At 43.1% G+C, this 16717-nt stretch overlaps 1 protein-coding gene across 3 annotated transcripts in view; it reads right to left on the bottom strand.

Moving 5' to 3' along the window:
* Window positions 1-16717, bottom strand: part of Akap6 (A-kinase anchoring protein 6) — a 390732-nt gene that overhangs the window by 234298 nt on the left and 139717 nt on the right. For all 3 annotated transcript variants that reach the window (XM_057782237.1, XM_057782240.1, XM_057782239.1), the window contains exon 3: window positions 1806-2057. In XM_057782237.1, the coding sequence (XP_057638220.1) occupies window positions 1806-2057 (252 nt within the window). The remainder of the gene's footprint in view (window positions 1-1805; window positions 2058-16717) is intronic.

Genomic DNA, 16717 nt, shown 5'->3' on the forward strand with positions numbered 1-16717 from the left:
TTCACAGGTGATCGGTTTCCAGGAAGATGTTCAGCTGGAACCTGGAGTCTCCCACAGCCATGAGAGTCACACCTGAGAGCCTCTGGGACTTGGGAAGCCACTGCATTTGAAAGCCAACACAACCCCTACTTTTGCCTTGTGGCTCCAGCCACAACAGCGAGGAGCTCTAACTGCAGGTGGAGGCTGGCAGACGTCGAGGAGAACACAGCAGATCTGGATTCCTGCAGACTTCTAAAGCCTGCATGGGTTTTCTGCAATGGCATCTTTATTTGGAATTTATTTTGAACAAAATCAGTAGGAGTACAAATGTTTAAAATAGGTGCAGATTTGTTTCATGGGGTTGCTAATTCAGTAGCCACCGAAACACTAATAAATTAGTGAGTCCTATAACACTTAGTAAGAAGCATCTCAATGTTACACGAGCCTTATAAACTTGAAGAATGTTTTCAGAAAAAAAAAAAAGGTAATAGCCAAGTACTAAACCAAGTATCAAGAGCCACAGAGCTGGAAGACAAAAGTCACATATTGGTCCATGGTTTCTGCATCTCTACCTGAATCTATATCTATACAAATACTCCTTGAATATATGTCAGTTGTATTTGAGGATGACAGAGTTCATTTGAATTAGAGTCGGGTGCCCATAGTTGTGGATTTTGTTGTTACTGTTGTTCTGTTTTGGCAATGGGGCCTTGGGAACGGCATAAGCACCCACCACTGACTACTTCCCATCCCGTGTCCACTCTCAAGTAGTGCCTCAAGAATAACAATGAACTGTTTAGAGGACTCACAAAATACACAAGAAAACAAAGTGACCTGACTTTACAGCATTCTAATAGCCCCTGTTTGATTTGCTCGATCCAGATTGGTTTTCTGCAGCAGGAAGCTAAACACGCAGACCCCTTCAACAGACAATACCTTTGTCCTCTGCTTAAGATCCAATGCTCTTATTGTGCCTCTAAAAGTTTATTTTTATAATCTGACCTCTGCCTTTTCTGTTGGCTCCACAAATCCTGCTTTCAGTCCCCAGCTTTGTCTTAGTCCCATCCCTTTTGCTTTGGGTTTGATCCTTTCATTCCCTCTGTCTTGGCCATCTTCTATCTAACCCTGCCTCCCCTTTGGGGCAAGCACGTTTTGTTTGTCAATCAGATGCTTCTTTCTCTGACATCCTGCTGCATCTTCTAGACTTATCACTGTTTGGCCTCAGCATCTGCTCAATTCTCTCCATCCCCTACTAGATTCAAATCCCCTCACAAACAGAAATGGTTTATTGGGGAGGGGGTGTATTTTATGTATATGGGTGTTTTGCTCAAGTGTATGTCTGTAGACTCTATGCACGTCTGTACCCACTGGGACCAGAAGAGGGTGTCAGGTCACCAGGAAATGGAGTTACAGATAGTTGTGAGTTGCCATGGGAGGGTTGGAAATTGAACCTTCCTCTTGAAGAGCAGTCGGTGCTCTTAACTGCTGAGCCATTCTTCCAGCCCCTAGAAATGCTGCTTGGATCATATTCTAGTGTCTAGCACATGAACATAGTAAGTGTTAAATATGTATTAAATAATTGAATTGAGGTGGGAAGTCAGAAAGTGCTAACATCTCCACAGACAACATCTACACAAACTATGTTGTATGTCAAAAGCCCCCTTTATATTACCAGTACCATTGTTTCTGCTCAGTCCACCCAGACCCTAGCCAAAGACCTGCTCGCCTATCTACAAAAACCTCCTTCTCGCGTCTCTAAACTGAAAATGTTTTCAAAGGGAAACACCTGACAAAGCATTACTTGCTTGCTGCCCAAGGCCGCTTACCTCCTTTGTCTCTTCGGAGAACGCTTGCAGAATGTCGGTCTGCCTGGTGTAGTTGCCATTGGCGTCCTGCAGCCCTTGCAGGATGCGCTCCCGGAGGACCAGCACGGACACTCGGAGCTGGTGCCAGAGCAGCTGGACTGCGTGGATGTCTACAATGACATTGACCGAATAGGACAGCAGCTTCAGGGAGAACTCCGTCTCAAGGAGGGCGTGGATCTGCTCGACATGGTCGGAAATATCTTCACAAATGTCCTGCGGCAAAGAGAACCAAGTGCGTGAGAGCCGCGTAATCTTATCCTGGGGAGGACGGGCACAAGAGGTCACTCACCAAACACGAAGGCCAGCCGCAGCATGTTCTAGGTGTCTGGCCGTCTTTGTTCAAATTCTATTACACAGTTGCAGGTGTATTCGTCTATACTGGCCCTTCTACGTGTGCAGGAAGGTTGGGTTTTTACACTGTTCCTTCGGGTATTCAAGCTGAAGGTTCAGCTGGGAGTTCATTCTGACATTCTCTGTCCTCTTATTAACCTTTGGGGGTCTAGAGACAGAGCAGAAGCTGCTCTATCTGATGCTGGTCGGCTGTACTGAGCACACAGCCTTTCGGAATAGATGTGTCAGCCCGATGTCTAGGAATAGAGAAAGACTAGAATGTATTTCCTAAGAGTCCCAGGCCATTCTAAATTAGCTAAGAAGTTTTCGGCATAATGAGCCATGGCCACTTTCCAAAGTGCACCATGACTTAATGCCGAAAGTTCCAGAGAAAATGTAAATTTCCAACCCTTATTTGGCAGGTGAAACTACTTTTGAGATGCAAAAATTAAAAAAAAAAAATTAAGAGCCAAAATCTTAAATAAAAACATCACTAACTCCACGTTTCAATCCGTACAGTATCACGCGGGCAGATCTCACATCTGATGTGGCAGCTGATTCACAAGTTTCCCAGTGTCCTTTGCTGTAAGAGGACAGATCCAGGAAGTGAGGTCCATGAAGGATCATGTGTTGGTCCGTGTAAGAGATTATTAAGAATGAAAACAATAACTACGTGGCATACAAGTGGAAGTCTGTCAGTCTAGTTCTATCGCTGGGGTTTTAACTGGGGGATGTTAGTTAAGGCAGAATTTTCAGAGAAGCATTTGAGTTCTGAGCCCTGCTTCCAATGTCAAAACAATCCTTCTACGCTAGGAAGGTTGTCTTCTGATTTCATGGGTATGGATTTCAGTTGGATTCTTTCAAAGAACTTAACGACACTACATTGACAGACGCATCTGGTTCTCATTTTCCCCCTCCATACCAACCATACCTCCATCTTAAGCAAATACTCATATTCACCCTGATGAGCCTCAGACCCCTTCCATTCTGGAACCTCCAGGCCTCCAGCCCTGCTCCACCGACGAATCTCTCTGCCCCAGCCCTGCTCTGGACCCTGTCATCACTCCGTCTGGGTAACAGTGTCAGTAGGACTCACACCGGCTCCTCTTTTTCCAGCTCGGTTACTCCCACTTCAGAAGAATCTCCTAGGCCCCAATCGCCCCCCCCCCCGCCCCCCCCAGCACAGCATCTGTGTCTAATGTTCCAGCAACTCTCCTGACAGTCTTCCCAACTTCTCACACTCCTGATGTTTGTGTGAGAGATGCATCGCTCTGTCTCTCTGAGCCGACGAATGCAGAACGTTTCAAATATCTAGAAAAAAAAAGACTTCGTTTCCAGCCTAGACAACAAAATTACTGACAGCCCCTTGTCCGGTCAAGTATGGCCTCTTATACATGCAAACTTACATCGGTGCCAACGGGCACGTGCTTCCCAGTGCCCACCACCCGGTTATATTACCTGCTGCGAGGCACACCAAGCCAGCTAAACCAGGCAGGATGTCGACACACCAGAGGACTTTGGTCTCATTATAACATCATTATAATCATATAAAGCACATCCATCATGTTGATATCAGGCTGTGCTGTGCTCTGTTACTCCATAAAACATAAAACTGTTTTTAGACTGTGTTTTGCCCTAGGTAACTCCAATCTGCCATCAACATTTGACTCCATTTTGAGTGAAAAATACAAGATGACTCTACACCTTGGGCACAAACACACTACCCCCGTTCAGCATATCCCACGAAGCACAGACCAAACCCTAAGGCAAGAAGACACCCGCTATAATATAAACCTACCAAACTATACAGGGACCAGAAGAACCATGGGTGCATTAAAATCATATCAGAAGAAAAAACAGACTAAGGAAAGGTGCAGCATCCTTCCATGGACCCCCTAAAGAGGATGTTGCTATGGTCTCCATCAACCTGCCATCTGACTATCTGACTACTCACTGTGTGTGTGTGCATGACAAGACCAACAGGTAGAGATCTCCTGTGTGCCTGGGGCTTCAGTTTAGCTCAGTCCCTACTGCTGATGACCAATTCAAATTGCCACTGTCAGCCCCCCTGTTTGTTTCACAGCCTGGCCTCTTTGGTATCCATGGTCCTGGACCTCGCCTTTGGGGTCTAATTCAATCCTGAGGCGGTGTCATCTAACATCCCCATACCTGCCTGCACAGTGACATCTCTCTGTCAGCTCTGCCTCCTTCCTGAGCTCTGCCATCATCTCTCTAACCCATCTGTAGCCATTCTGTGACCTACATGTAGATATAATTACTATGTCATGTAGAACGTGTGACCTAAAAGTGAGTATTTGTCATTAAGATTGTGATACAAAGAACCTGCACTTGCCAATGGCCAGCTATCAAAGAAAAGGGGACCGCCTGGCAGATTTCAGCCAGTTTACTACTGTTCGGTGAATTCCAACATATGGAAGCACACAAACATGTCTCGCTGGCTTTCTGATGCACAGCACCCATGACACACCAGGACACACTCATGACAGATCTGGCTAAGTTCAAATGAGGCCAGAAAAGAGGTGGCACCTGGAGTCTGCGACTCTTCTCCCTTCGTGAAAGCACTGATGACAGCTAGCATATCAGTCTGCCTCATAACTCATAACCACTTATGGAAAACTGTACCCCACGCTTCTTCCAGCGTAAGGGGTTTTCAAACCACTAGCTCCCCTTCCGATGTGCTGATCAGGGAATAGTTTCCTGACTTTCTCGATGTGCTTGAGTATAGAGCAGGAAAAAGATCTTCCAGACTCATTCAGTAATTGCTTAAATAATTCTAATGTCGCTCACTCAGAATAGACTAAAAGGAATTTCTCACCCACCCCCAGCACCCAGCACAATAGCTTATATATAACTATGGCACCACATGCCAAAACCCATGCCACCCATTCCTCTGACACATGATTTGACTCCTTCATAGTGAGTGTAGGAATGTAGGCAATCAGGTGACAGGTCAAGATTCCCAGGCAACCATCCAGCAGAAACTGCCCTTGAAGGGCACCCAGGGTTCACTGATGCCAGTCAGCCACCCCCTGCATATCTAGAAAAGGAGGACCTTGGTACAGTTCCCAAAGGATCTGATGGACTATGATGGACTGATGGGCCTTCCTCTGATGAATATTCTGGCAATGTACACCCTTATTAAAATTCTAAAACTAAATAATGCGTAGCGTGATGCAACTTCCTGGAATCTATAAATTATTTCATGCCTTCTACTCTGTTACCAATTGCTTGGCCTGACCAAAACCATATGAACACACAGACTGGAGAAAAAAGCTCTCTCTCTCTCTCTCTCTCTCTCTCTCTCTCTCTCTCTCTCTCTCTCTCTGTGTGTGTGTGTGTGTGTGTGTGTGCATATATGTGAGTGTGTACCTACTTCCCCAAACATGGACTTTGTTTTGAACACCTGATGAAAGATTTGATGAGAAAAAAATAACTTAGTAATTCTGTACTGTTTGCTTTCTAATGATAAAAAAAATTTACTTTCATCTATCACTGTACATAAATATTAAACAACTATTTATAGAATAATTAGTTCAGAGATCTAATATTTAGCTTCTTAACAATTGCCAGTTCCATGGACATTTATATGAAGGAAGATTTTTGTATTATCTGAAGATTGTGGAGAAGCTGCTAACTTAATGCAATCCAATCTAGGGATTAGAGACTTTAAAAAAAATAATTGGTGGCTTCTCAGCAGGAATTGCTTGAAATTTCAAAGTTCCAGAAGATCTGACTGGTTAGGCCCTATAGGTCAGGAAGCACAGGGTGGGGCTGGACCAACCTAACCCATCCGTGTAGGAAATGATTCTCGTCGAGACTCCATCACACCTGTGACTTGAGCACATGGCAGCTGGAAACTGGTCTTGGTAGATACACATCTGCTACCCAGAGCAAACTAAGTAATAAATAAGAAAATCCTTTTTTAGGAAGATAAACATTCCCTTCATGGTCAGATTTTTTATCTATCTATCCATCCAACCATCCATCTTAAGAATATATACATACAATATTTTATCTGCCACTGAGAATATTAATGGGAAACACATTATTTCATCCCACACGTAGAATTTTTTAAGCACTTAGCATGAAGATAATTGATTAAGCTGATATCATAGCTAAAATTCATAGGGAATTATAATAACCCAAGAGGTATAGTATTTAATTTCAAGTCATTTTCTATTTTGATAGAGCAAAGACTACTGGTGGGCAGGAATCTGAATCAAGAGGGTCAGAATATGGGCCAAAATGCTAAAGAAAGTGTAAGTGACAGACTGGACATAGATCCCATTCCATCATCTGTGAAAGAGACATAAAGTACTATAGACATCCTTCGATAGGGAAGGCTAATTGGGAAACATCCTTCAAGGCCTTACTCTGAAATTACCCCATGTCTCTTGCTTGCATCTGATTCTTACTCAGGTTCCTGCTGGTTTCAGCCTTTACTCTGATGCAGACCTTTGTTATCTGACTTCCAGACTCCTCTGTTTCCAAGAATTTCTCTCCTGGAATGAAGGGACCTTGGAATGAATAGTGACAAGGAATGATGAGACCTTGGAATGAATGGTCACCTGGAATGATGAGACCTTGGAATGAATAGTGACAAGGAATGATGAGACCTTGGAATGAATGAATGGCCACCTGGAATGATGACACCTTGGAATGAATGGTCACCTGGAATGATGAGACCTTGGTGAATGGTCACCTGGAATGATGGGAGTGCAAGATCTACCAATGCACTCAGGCTCACGACTTCAGATTCAGACAGAGCCCTTAGTGCAGCCCTTGTTAGCCATGTCTAGGAACAGAGAGGACCTTGGGATTGTAAAAGCAGAAGAAAGGCAGAAAAGAAAGAACTCATCAAAGTGATCGAGACAAACTTTGCTAACCTTTAGACATTTGCTTGGTGTCACCTTGCACCACTGTCTTGTATGCAGGGAAAAACTGAAGTTGCTACACCTAACTTCCTATATTATTTGACAACGGGACACTATTTCATAGAAAACTGGATGGTTTTATCACAACAAAATGCAGCTAACTTCACCCAGAAGATTTACTTCTGTCCACGAATGTTCTTCTTCTTAACCAGGGAGTAGAACCCATGGTTCTCTTTACACTTAGTAGCTACCAATTACTTTGTGGCTGAAAATGTTATGAGTCTTGCTTTAACAGACTGACAATTAAAAATTAATTCTAGTAGATAAAGGAATTCAGGTTTAGTTTTCAATATTACCAGTTGCTTTTTAAAATCTCCATGATTCTACGTGAATTTCATTCATTTATACCTTCCCTTCTGAGAAAAGTTGTTATCCATTTGAGTTCCCCCAAATGATTAGATTAACAGATGACTCTAAAAATAGCAAACTGAGGATAGCTTAAAAATATCCTTTGAATAACAACGTTTTAAAAAAGATACTCAAATTGTCCTCATTTCAACCCATAATTATTAAAGACAGTTCAAAAATGTCAGGACTATGAACTAAGAAAGTGAATTCTATCTCATCAGTTAAAAATAGTAAACGTTCATCATCACAGTAAAATGAACATAGAAATTTGTTTCGGTTCACACATCTCGCAAAAAGTAAAAGCATAGAAGGTCATGACACCGTAAGTATCAGCAGCAATTTTATGTAGTAATTTATACAGAGCTCGTACACGATTTTCTGGAGAGTGTAGAAAAAAACAGGGTCACCTCCAAAATGAAGAAATGCGATGGACAGTGTATCTTCACACTTCTTGATGTGTAAGGTGCTTTCTATCAGAAACAGCTGTGCTAGGGAAAAGTGACGCTCTCCACTGTCTTGTTTAAGTCACCCACACACTGCAGTTCCTGTGACACTCAGAATCACTACAGGACCAAAGACACGGCCATGTTACATTTTGTTGCTCACTGCTGCTCACTTCACTCAATCTTCCAGACAACTTGTGATCTCAGAGGTGCAGCTGTCTTTTAAAAAACATAGTCTTTCCAAACCACAAACTAAATCACTTCCTTTTTCCTCCAGCAGACACATTTTTCTAGTGTCGACTTTGCTCTTTGTCACTGAGAACAGCTCTAATGTACAGCAATAGGAAGGGTGGGGAAAGGCAGTTACGATTAGCACTGTGGAAATTTGCATATGATGGGTATCCCTTTTTTAGTGGTAAACTTATGTGAACAGGATGACTGCAATGGGAGCACCCCTAAGAACGATTCTGCTGTTATAATCTAGCTCTAACTCATACAGCTCTATGACCAGTCCATCTTCCCCAAGACAGGAGACACACCCTGCTGTCTTTGTGTCTGTAAGGGCACAGCAGCAGGACCCAGCCACACATATGAACAAGTTCCTAAGGATGTTTGCATAATTTAATTCAGCTGAAGAAAATATGATACTTCAAAATCAAAGGGAGAGCCCTCAAAAATAGGCATGAGTTTATTTGAGTTTATTTTGATGTACTATCTGAGGCACATCGTCACTGATAAGCTTTGGGCCAATAAATGAAGCTGCCATTGAATTCACTCTTGGTTTTAATGAGAAGAGGTGCTGAAAGGGTGGCCCTACATTTTCTGCACCGCTGGCCGCCATGACACTTGTGTTCTCTGTACCACTCACGGTAAAGCACGGAGCCAGAGATGGGTCGTGTGTCTTGGCTGACTGAAGCTGCAGCAGATCCGCGGGAGCCTGCAGCTGCAGCCATATAAACAAAGACCCAAGGCATCGGGAGAGCAAGTTCACTACCAGCTTCACACAGACAGACCCAGAAAAGGATCTGCATTCTTCATATTTATTCCCCAGAAGACAATTGGTGAGAATTTCATTTGCCCAATACTGAGAGTGTTGTGATCATTTCTAGGATAATAAGAGGTTTGAAGGCTTTTCTAACACAAATTCTCAATTTTTTTGTTTGTTTTTACATGTATCACTCAACCACAGAGACGTATGCTGAGCAGTGTGTCATCGAGCAATTTTATCAAGGCTTTGAGATTAAACAACTAATACTGTAGTATCACAGTTTACGTAGTTTAATTAGAGTTTGAGGTTTCATAAGTTTCTTTACTGTCTTCAGTATCCTCCTTAAAGCAAAATGTACTCATAACGAAAATGTAACAAGAACCACATGATCATCAACTATTTAGAAAAGGAATGGTCATTTGGTCTTAGAAGGCATGCTCTGTGCAGCTCCCACAGTAGCTACGTTTGCCTTTCATAGGCCATCACAGTATAAGCAAAAGGACAAAACGTAGCGAGAAAAGCAATCAACGACATGCCAAGGACCTGGAACTCTAGTTTTGAGTTCTCTGTCTTTCTCTACAACACAGGCCACGGGATTGAGATTTCTTTCTAGTTTAGGGTTATCCAGTGATGACCATAGGTCTTCTCTGCAAGGAACATCCTGTGAAAGCCCCTGCAACAGCTCACATGACTGGAGTTGAGACAAGTACCTATTTGCTTTATTTGTCCAGTGATCTGTATGTCCTTCCTGTCTAGCTCTCTGAGTTCCGTCTGCTTTAGTAGACTCCTGTAGAGCGAGTGCTGCGTGTGGCTCTTTTATATTTTATCTTTATACCACGCAATACCACACGCATATATACAATGTTGTCACTGGTGCTGATTTTATAAACCATGAAATTAAAAAGTGATTTAAATGGGGAAAATGGGGGTGGCGGACTTTATTTGGGGAAGGCAGTTCAATACAAAAGGAGAGAGAAGATGGAAAATAAAATATCAGTAAGCAGGTCTGAAAAAACCATAAAGGATCATATTATTATCTATTTACCTAAACTACATACAAAGCATATAAGTCTCCTCAAGATCCATATACTAACAAAAACAGCTACATGAGACATGAGGAAACTCTTTCCAAGTTATGAGTCAGGGGAGTTCAAGTGACTCCCAAAATAATACAGTCTGTGGCTATTGCCCTTAGTTGCCTCCTAGAGACTAAATTTAAGTCCCTATTGCTGCAGGCACCATGTACTTTGGACACAAGACCAGAGGAGCGGCTCTGTGTCTGACCTGAGAGCCTCCTCCCTGAGGATTAGCTTTCATAGTACTGGGAGGTGATATATAAGTTTCCAAGGCAGAGAAGCAACCAATAGTCCAGCCAAGCTGCAGTGCCTATAAACCACAGCAACCAGCCTGGCATAATAACCCTACTGGACGCAATGGTGACACTCATCTTGATGCCAGCCAACAGCTCTCTAAATGGATTTCAGTCTACTCAATAGGAAGGAAATCACGGCTGGTACTGGAAATCTAGCCAACAGCAGGTGCTAACGAGGTCATGAATCTTCGCGAAGACTCTCCTGCTGCCACCTTACTAAACCAGCATAATCCCTAACTGCGTTCTAAGTAGCTGTCCCTACACACACACACAAGTGTAACTCTCATCCCCTATCAAAGAAACTCCCCTTTATAATAGGAGTCCTTTAGAGAAAGCCACACCTGGTGAAAATGCAGAGAACAAGAGACGGCAGGGTACCCAGCCCTGACTGGTCCACCTGCAATACGCCTCCTTCACCTATGGCTCAGAGAACACTGTGGAAGAGGAGCTGTGAAGACCGTGGGAGCCAGAGCACCAGGAAGCTGATGTGAAGTTGTGTCTCCTAGAAATGACTGGGAAATCTCACCCATGCATCAAGAGTGTGGCTGCCTAAACAAGACCTGGGAAGCACAGCAATAGTCATGCTAACAGGGAAGAAGAATCTTATGGGGCCCCATCCCTAGGCAAAGACTTGAAGGTAGCCAAAGAATGTTAAGAACAGGAATAATAGTCTTCTCCAGCGAGGAGCCCACTGACTGATTACCCAATATCATGAGCTCGTATTCAAACAAGTCACACTAAATTCAGACATGAACTCATATACAAACAAGTTACACTAAAGGAACTGAGCAGGCTGTATTTATGTACTCAGGCATTTTGTGTGTGTGTGTGTGTGTGTGTGTGTGTGTGTGTGTGTGTAACAAGTGAAGAAAAAGAGGCTATGAAATTTTGAGAGCAACCAAGGCACGGGAGTGGAGGTATCTGGAGGGAGGAAAGGAAAAGAAGGAAATGATTTACTTATGTGTTAATTAAAATCAATTTGAAGATGAGGAGAAGGAGATGAATGACACCATCTCTCTAGATCACTCTGCCTTAGGATGAGTTCAGAAAGACTTGTTTCCAGCCCTCCATATGTACTGTTAGTCTGTGTCCCCATAGACGGCTAAGCCTCGTGACCGAATCTTTAAAGATAGTGGAAACTCAGGGATCTCTCAAGTTCTAATGCTGTTTATTTTGTATGCTCTTCCTATAATAGCTTGAGTTTGAATTACACAGACTCTTTTGTGTATCTCTGAAAACTCATAAAGTAACTGCTATTTTTTGACTATAGGTCGACTACTGGACTGGGGCATGGGAAACTCTGAAGTACAGGTTTGAGGACACTGAAATGGTCCTCTCTGACTCACGCAGGTCTCTGCCCTGGGCTCTGGGTAACAGTTGGATTGGAAGGCTCTACAGTTCATTCAGAATAAGGGCCAAAACTGCAATACACCCCCCAGGGTTAGTGTTCCATTTCGGAAGCTTTTCTTTGACTGGTATGGTGGTTTCAAGCCATTACTCCTCCACCCTCCAGTTCTCCCCACTAGAAACACAAATGCACATATTATTTTGAGCTTGTGCCTAACTGACCATATCATTCACCCTTATTGTAATCATTTAAGAGTCCCCCTTGTGGGCAGGGGAACTATCAATACCTATTAGTTATTTATATTTGTTTTATTTGACTTGGAAATTTTCTAACTCTTTTGAAAGGCTCTTAGGAGTGTTTCTAGTTATGAAGAGTCTTATTGTTTCATTTATAAATGCTATCTTCGGACTTATTCACAAATATTTCGTGCTAAGAAAACATTTGAAAAGGTGAAAATTCTGTTTGGGACTTCGTTGCTGACTCATGTTGTAACCTTGGGCAGGTCAACCTCATTTTAGATGTACTTTATATAGTTCGACCACTAAGACCATGGCACAGCTTCTGAGGATATGTTTCTGTGTCTTCCTCCTCCACACACACAGACATCCATAGCAACTAGCTGTGCTGTTGACTTCTATACGCCCACGACATGCCTCCGGGAACTGATAGAATAGACACGGGGTTTTAAGAGATTTTTCTGTGAGCCTAGGACAGGAAATGAAGGACCAGAGAGCTATGAGACGCTAATTTTAGAGGCCGTGGTTAAGAGCTTGTAAGGGAGATGCCAGCCATTTCAGACTCTACAGCCAATGGCAGTCAGTCTTTCAGGTAGGAATGGCTGGAAAACAAGTTTCAGTCTCCCAGAAAATTCCCATCATCTCCAAGGATCTAATAATTCATTCCTAGGATATTGTATTTGTGCATATCAACTTAGGCAGTATCAGAGTGTATAGCGACATAAGAAAAAAAGTTAGCTACTAAAGGACCAAAAGAGAGGTGGTGTCCTGCACCTCATGTGATTTAACACAGTTACTCGTGATGTGGTGACCCCCAACCATAAAATCATTTTCGTTACTACTCCATAACTATAATTTTGTTAATGTCATAAATCGTAATGTAAGTATCTGTGCTTTCCAGTGGTCTTAAGCCACCTTTGTAAAATGGGTCGCGACCTATGGGTTGAGAACCACTGATATGGACTAAATATAGACAAAAAGCACCAAAGTACATCGAATAGCATCAGGTGGTCATGATATATTTTAACTGAGAAAAAGGTAAGTTACAAGAGTTCTACGAAAGGTGTGTTTCAGCAGCTCATAGAGAAAATGCGGGACAAGGCATTAAAGCTATTCCTAATGCTTTCTCTAGGTGGCAGCATACACACGGTTTCTGCTGTACTGTCAATCTGTAGGAGAAGGAAGAGAAAGAGAGAAGGGGAGGAAGGATGGGGAGGGGAGGGAAGTTTAACAACAAAGAAGTAAAGTTAGAGCCATACAAATGATAGAATTTATTAGGGAATGCAAGTTGAGAAGACACCTAGTAATACACAGGGCATGCCAAGGAGGCTGAGGACCCACAGCGGATCTGAAATATTCTCTCCATGGGAAAGATACTACTGACTCACTTCTGGTCACCCGGCCCCCATCACTTAGGACCCATAGGTAACCAGGAACGCCTCATCTGCTTCCAGTGTAAACAATACATCACCAAAACTGGTTCTGAAGACTTAACTGTGTGTGTTTGGTTCCTTTTTGCTTGAAGGACAGCAGTCTTAAAGAAAGACAGTACGGAAAAGATGTATTCACCCCGACCCGACATAGCAGTGAGAACCGAAACACTACTCATCCCTCGGAGTGTAGCTGAAGAGACAACCGCGGCTTCTGTTGCGTTTTCACATAAAACATCAAAGACGAGCTACCTTTCTGAGAGTGGGTTCCAAGACTCGGCAGGTGAATGGTGATGTCACTGGGATTTGAACTCATCCCTCCCTGGCTTTTGTGAAATCACAGGAAGAACAAAGGCGTTTGAGTGCTCAGAGGTTCACTTAATGTGACTAGAATTTCAGTTCATCGTAATTTCTTATCATTAGTACATTTACATTTTTGTAGTTGATTTATATAATTTATTTATTTTCACTGGCCTAAATAATCTGCCTTGGTGGATTATCGACTCCTTCATCCACAAGAAAGCAAAACGATCAATTGCACAAACATACATTCTGACATTTTCTGGGGATTTTAGGGTTGATCATTGAAAGCCTAAATTAAAACATGGGATCCAGCTTATATCTTACTTAGGAAAATCCATTGTGGTATTTTGCCTACCCATGCTTGGCTGACTCTCCATATTAGTACCGTTATTCGGCAAGCCCTAGACATACGAAACAAGATGAAAGGTATTGAATTCCAATAACGTGGTTTTAAATCTACCCTCTCTGCCCTTTTCCAGAGGCTCCTCTGGGAAATAAAAATGGATAAGAATAACATATCTGACCACCAAGCACAGCAGCCATCCATTATTAATACCCAACGACCTGCCAAAATGGAGGATGAAGGGTCTATTCAAATAATCCTGTAACAGTGCTTCGAGTCCTCCAAGGGCATTGTATTTTGCTTTTGAAATCGGTTACAAGCTAAGAAATTAATTCAACTTCAATTCACCTTTAATATGTCTAGATTATGTTTTCCCTAAAAAGTCATTTTAAAACTCATTCATTGCTTATTTAGATTGACTCTAAACTTAGTGAAGAACTTTCCTCTCCCTGATTATATGCAGAAAATTCTGTTCCTTTTGAAGAAGGGCGGGGCTTCAGAATACATACAAAAGAAATGGCGGGATCGATAAATGAGCCCTGAGCTAGCACGGACAGCATCCGAACCTGGGCGCACTCGATATTTCATCCAAGATTGATGAACTCTGTAAGCCATGTGCTCAGCCCACTCCTCATTCGCTGTAGACAGAAAAGAAATAAAATGAAAGACAGCAAAGAAAGGGGGCAGCAGAGCAGGAGATGCTGGGAACGAGAGGAAGGAAGGCACAGCCGAGAGACACACAGACAAAACGGCTTACGTTGTTTCTCTGTAAGTTAGAGCTGACCTCAGTCTAAAGCAAGGTAGGGCATTGCAGTGGATTTTCATTTGGAAGAGAGCACAACTAAACTTTAAAGTGGAGGGAGCATTCAGGCAAAGAGTAGAGAGGTGAAGTGGCTGCTTAAAACAGTCTGGCCACTACAAACAGGCACGCCCCTTGGCGTTGTGAGTGTTGAGAGGACCCTTAGAGGAATCAGACACACGGGGCCATCAACAGTCACGTAAGGGGAGAGCGCTGAAATAATTTCTGCACAGAGCACGCAACAAGCGAAGATCTAGAAGACCCTCCAGAGAAGACCACTTCTTCGGAATTGCGTGGCATCTTTGTGGACATAATGCAGACTGCCTGGAAGTCAGAGGCAAAGTCTGAGAGAAAGCTGAGGAGTAGGGAGATCTGGTCTGAAAGGACTGGATCACAGGAGAGAGCAGCGATAGCAACAGAAAGTCCCATAGAAGACCTAGGTTTTGCTGGTACAAAGAGGACTCTGTGTGCATGCATGCTGCTTGTCTGTCGGCTTACACTGTGCCAAAGTGGTGTCTTTCTGTGATGGCCACACAAAGGTCAAGAGCCGTCTCCTTCCCAGGCTGATGGAAAGGACAGCGTAGAGTGGTTTGGTCTAGAGGGACCCCTTTTTCTTCTTCCTTCCACAGGTCACTACAAATGTCAAAACCATCAATGACCCCAGGAGGTCCCTGTACTAAAATGCCTCTTGGGGTTCATCCATTGACAATAATATTGGCCCCTTGCTCGGCAGTTTCCTCCAGCAGGGGCTATCCTGAAACTGACATTCCGACATTACATGGTGTTAGGAGAAGTAAAGTAATTCCAATAGTATTTGTTCTTCATAGCTTTACAGGATTGGCACAGGCAGTTGGAGATTCATAAACAGATCATGTAAATGTTAAAAGAAAATCTAAGACAATCGTGTGAGCCAAAGACAAAGGAGGAAATGAAACCAGCGTGTTCACTGGGAAAGGGATTATATGCAGGTCAGTTTGTTGCTGTTGTTTGGTTTTTGAATCGGTATATATTTATTTTTATATTTTAATTTATAAGAAACATGGAATTTTAAAAAAAAAATAGAAATTGCTGGATTTTGCCTGCTTGTTCATTCTTCAGCACACACACAAAGATCCAGCACTTAAAAGCCAGGGGAGTATAATCACTACAGTAGAGCAAAGACTGATCACGTGATCAGAAGCCTTGAGACAGGAAAACAACACCAGGGCTTTTGTGTAAGCTCCTCCCCTTTCAACTCCTCTGTGGGAAACGAAGAGGCAAAGCCCTGGCCAGGAACTCACCCCCAAACTTGCTTTGAATGTAACCAGAAGACATTGTTTGTCAAACCACGGAGGTCAGCTGCGAGCAGAGGCAGGGAGCAGAGCTCGTGGAATGACAGAGATTTCCGGGAGAGGCAACTTCAGCAGGAATATAAAAAGCGCCCAGTAGCATACAGCAAGTGTAAACTGACACCGGGCTAGAATGATCCACCCCTTTGGAACGCGATAAACAGACCGAGACACAAGATCTCAGCAGCAGGAGTCCACTTGCTTTGGTGCCAGACAGAATCCAGTCCTGACCACTTTGGAAGCTGGTGTCCTGGGGCCACCTCCTCTCTTGCTTGAGACCTGGACTGGACAAAGGACAGGACTGCCATTTTTAGCGGTGTGTCCCTCATTCCATTTGCACAGTCAATGATGATTCAGAAAACAAATTTGTATCACACATGAGTGGATTTTCCTTTAAACTTTAATAAGTTGTTTTTCAAAAGAAAAAAAACACATTAAGATCATTGCAAAAAGGAAACAATTTTAAAATGTGGGGAAAAAATTAATCAGGAGACAGAGATGGTGCAGGGGTTGAGAGCCCTGGCTGTTCTTGCAGGGGACCTGGGTTCAGTTCCCAGCACAGACAAAACAGCAAACAGGCAACTGTGACTCAAGTTCCAGGGGATCCAGAGCCCATTTCTGGCACCCATTTCTGGCACATACCAGGCACA

Source organism: Chionomys nivalis, chromosome 10 (assembly GCF_950005125.1).
Source record: "Chionomys nivalis chromosome 10, mChiNiv1.1, whole genome shotgun sequence".
NCBI classification, from domain to species: domain Eukaryota; kingdom Metazoa; phylum Chordata; class Mammalia; order Rodentia; family Cricetidae; genus Chionomys; species Chionomys nivalis.